Source organism: Sinocyclocheilus grahami, unplaced genomic scaffold, assembly GCF_001515645.1.
Source record: "Sinocyclocheilus grahami isolate Dianchi unplaced genomic scaffold, SAMN03320097.WGS_v1.1 scaffold55.1, whole genome shotgun sequence".
NCBI lineage: Eukaryota > Metazoa > Chordata > Actinopteri > Cypriniformes > Cyprinidae > Sinocyclocheilus > Sinocyclocheilus grahami.
Genome location: NW_015505234.1, coordinates 2,504,537 through 2,508,893, shown reverse-complemented (window position 1 = coordinate 2,508,893; position 4,357 = coordinate 2,504,537). Strand labels below are relative to the sequence as shown.

At 38.4% G+C, this 4,357-nt stretch overlaps 1 protein-coding gene across 1 annotated transcript in view; it reads right to left on the bottom strand.

Moving 5' to 3' along the window:
- LOC107583874 (lon protease homolog 2, peroxisomal) overlaps positions 1–4,357 on the bottom strand; it is a 21,645-nt gene that overhangs the window by 5,604 nt on the left and 11,684 nt on the right. The window contains exons 8-10 of the mRNA XM_016270226.1: positions 3,559–3,703; positions 1,390–1,540; positions 1,067–1,193 (exon numbers count right to left, since the gene is read on the bottom strand). Coding sequence (XP_016125712.1) covers positions 1,067–1,193; positions 1,390–1,540; positions 3,559–3,703 — 423 coding nt within the window. The remainder of the gene's footprint in view (positions 1–1,066; positions 1,194–1,389; positions 1,541–3,558; positions 3,704–4,357) is intronic.

The window sequence follows — 4,357 nt, the reverse complement described above, 5'->3', positions numbered from 1 at the left end:
CAAAACTCCGCATTTGAACAGTCAATAGCAAATACTTAAACTAATAACAAAACATACCTACAGTCGCTGATTCAGAAGCGCCAGATTGTCATAGCAAAGTCGGAATTTACACTTTTTTTATTTTTTAGAAATAGCCTTTGTGCACAGCCAGCCTTGTACTCTTCTAGGTTCAAAAAACTGTCATCCATAAAATGCGTTGCACAAATTCGAACATCTGGGTTGTGCTGTTCTGTTGTAAATAAATCTTAACCAATGATTCCTAATTGCATCTACTTTCGGAAGGCCAAATAAAGTGCTTTTGCTTTCGCACTGAATCACACAGCGTCTCCCTGACATGGCTGCATCAACACTAACTGCGGTTCCTGAAACCACGGCTTCTTTCTTTGCGTGCACATTTGGGCGGCATTATGCTAATATTTCCACATAGTGACGTAGATATGTGGGGGCGTGTTAGAACGAGCCGTTTTAGGTAGGTGTGGTTGACTCTTAAATTTTATAAAGAATATCTCTTTGGATTTGAGACTTTAGTCTTTGCAACTTCAACTACAGATCTTCTTTATGCACCAAGAGCTTGTAACACTCCAAAGAGAAAGGAAAACTTGAAATTGCATCATATGACCCCTTTAATGTTATTATAACCTAAAGCTGCTATGTGAAAGTTTGAAACAGAAAATAGTGGTTTTCATCTGGCCACTTTCTTGGTAAAGAAAACACATTTTTACTCAAATTAATCCAAATGGATTTATAGCGTTTTGGAACCAAACTCTTCATATTTACTTATTTATATATTTTTCCATATATGTTGATCATATATTACCAATATATTCACTATTTAGCGACAATGTAGATGGCATGTTTACTTACAAATACATGTGGATGAAGAGGTGGATTCATTTGTTAGTGTGTGCGATTAGTTTTTAATTGACAATGACTGCTCCTGTTTGGACACTTTAATCTCGTCCTTCTGTCCTCCATGTGGGTTCAAATGTGCCATTATCAGCCTGAACCTCTTTAGAATACAAAACACTGAGTGTGTGTGTGTGCTTGTGTGTGTGTGTGTGCATACTTGCTGATGATATCCTTTGTGGTGTCCTGTGGGATCTGGAGCTGTTGTGGGGTCAGTCCGTGCTGCTCCAGCTGATGAGGGATCAGGTGCCGATGGGCGATTTCTACCTTCTCCTCCTGGGTGTATCCTAATGAGACACACATGCTAATATTCAGAACACAAATTACTATAAACTAATCAAGTATTCAACTACAAAACCATCTGCTCAGCTGTAGGGTAAAGTCCATTGTGTTGAGTTAAAATAGCCAGGAATTAATCTCTAAAAATGTCACATCGTCAATGCCACATCATGCTGTCTTTTTTGTCCGAAATTGAACTCTGACCTGGCACCTGGAGGACTTCCATTCTGTCCAGTAAGGCAGGAGGGATGGTGGCCGTGGTGTTTGCTGTGGCGATGAAGAGGACTTGTGAGAGGTCAAATGGCACGTTGAGGTAATGGTCGGTGAAGCTGTGGTTCTGCTCTGGGTCCAGAACCTGATAAAGAACACAGTTTATGGGGGGACTTCTTAAAAATTCATAAAGAGTTCAAATTCAGCATATTGGATTAGGAATATTTTAACACAAAAGTCAGATTATAAATTAGAGTGTGTCTTTTCACCACATGTCAAATGGATCTCATGAACATGAACAGAAACTGCTCTAGCCCGAGGAGGTAACCATAGCAACAGTAGGCTGCTCAAACCCCTTCTGTTAGAATCAGCACTGGATGGTACATCAACAAAACTAACATTGTCATCATTTATTATTTTATTAAGGCCTCCAAAGTGCTCTAAAACATCCAAAGCAGGCATTTTCAAAAGAGCGCATGGCATTTTCAGCTGGCTAAAAACCCTTTGGTGGACACACGGCCTAACGGTTCCTGGTTTATTCAGAATCAGACATAACCAAAAAATTACTTGCAGTTCAGAGTTCTTGAGAGAGTCAAGTATGATTCAAACTGCTAAATTCACAAGCAAATTTGAAAAAGTTTTGTGAATCTTTATGAATGATTCATTAAAAATAACCAGTTCATAATAGTCATTTGTTTGTGAATCAGACATCAAAGCTTGCACTGTTTTCATTGTTGCGTGAAGGAAATAACTGTAAAGGTGCGGTCACATTTACAAGTTTGGCGAATGTTTGCAGTCATAATCAAGTCATTTTAATAAGAATCCATTTCATTGGGTATTTCACTTAAGGGTCGAAAGATTTGTCAATGAAGATTTTGCAACGGGTCATGAGAATGATCTGTCGCTTTGACTAACAGAGAGCTGCCTGGATTGAAAGTAACTAATGCTAATGTGAACACACCTTAAAGTTTGAATTACATTACACCACCTCACAAGATGATATTTGGCAAAACTAAAAAAAGATGCACCATTTGAGGTATTATTCATATCCATAGCACAAACGGTGCAAGTTACAAGCCAAAGTTTAGTACTCAGGGTTAAAGGTTTAAAACAGTATCACAACAGCTATAAACAACCACTTTAAAACAATTTATTTTGATACTTACTTATACTTCACTAAATTAAGCATGCTTGCTCTCAGCTAAATCACAGTTTTCTGCTGAGCTTGCTAGGTAATGTCTGCCCTGTGATGAACTTCCATTTATCTCTCTCTATCTGGAGTACAATGAAAAGGGTCACATGCTTTGCAGCACGAGATAAACGTCACTCCCCCGGTGGTTTTTGAGTGGCGATCTTCTGATTACAGAATGCAGACCGCTGTTCTCTGGTGAAATTGTAAGATGCATTTCTCTTCCTCTGCTTGATTGTTGTAAAAGCTCATCATGCCAGCAGATAAGAGGATTACAATCACAGATATACAGATGTTCAGTTCTTCACTAACAGCTGCGTCACGGGAGATAGTTGGGTATTTATCTCAGTGAAAACAAACTGGCTCATGCGCAATCAAGTGTATGCAAATGGTGATGTATATGTGATACTGTACACAGAAAGGACAACAAACCGATTACCTACTACCTATGGTATGCATGCACTTGATCTTGCATGCAAACTGATCTTGTAGACCACACACAAACAATTGCGAAAAACATTTTCTTTCAGTATTGTGGCATATAATGTCATGCAGTGAGTCTGGGTAATACCACACTGGAACAGAGCGACCTGCCCTGACAGAAAGATATATCGGTTTTGCACTATTCCATCTCCAGCATATCACAGTCCATCCACATTTTTAGCCTTAACAATCTATCTATCCTTCCATCCATTCTTTCATCCATCCATCAAACATGCAACCCATGTTTGTCTTTGTCACGAGGATAGCTTTTTTCCCTTAATAAAATAAATCATCATTTAAAAACTGCATTTTGCATTTACTTGCATTATCTTTGTGTAATATTAAAATTTGTTTGATGATCTGAATCTTTTAAGTGTGACAAATATGCAAAAAACTAAAAAAACAGGAAGGGGGCAAAAACCTTTTCACACCACTGTATATATATATATTTTTTAATACTTTAAAAAAAAAATTTAATATGTGTCTCTCACCTCCAGCAGGGCGGCAGCAGGATCTCCCTGCAGGCTCTTCCCCAGTTTGTCCACCTCGTCTAATAAAAAGACAGGATTGTTTACCCCAACAGTCTTCAGTCCATTTATAATGCAACCAGGCATGCTACTTACGTACGTGCGCCTGAGGACGGAGACACATGGAGATAAAATGGGAGTGGGAAGAAAGTAGCAAGAGGGAGAGACAAAAAATGGAGTGGAAAATGATGAGAGGAGTAAAAAAGATCTGTATCAGAGCTCAGGTGGGCAAACAAAAGAAAAGATCACAATCTTCCTTCATAGTGACCTGACGTGCAATTGTTTTGACACGGTCCCATTCAGGTCGCTGTTGGTTGTCAGTAGGTGTTACTGCTCCTGGAACATAACTGATGGGCTGCATAACAGGTTACAGCATGAATCACAAATGTAATGAATGAAAATGAGTGAAAATTAAAAAAGTTAAATGAATAACTTCTTGAAAATGTTGCTGGATGAGGCTTGAATGCATCTGATGTGGCGGAAAACACTAAAACTAACACTGTTATGCCAATGATACTCAACTATATATCTCAACAAGACGAGATGAAACTTCTAAATTATCTAAGCTAACAGAGTGTGTTAAAAATGTAAAAGATTGGATGACCAATAATTTTCTCCTATTAAATTCGGATAAGACAGAGATATTACTTATTGGACCAAAAGACAGTACACAGAATCTTGTGGATTACAATTTGCAACTAGACGGATGCACGGTTACTTCCTCTACAGTCAAAAATCTGGGTGTTATATTAGATAGCAACTT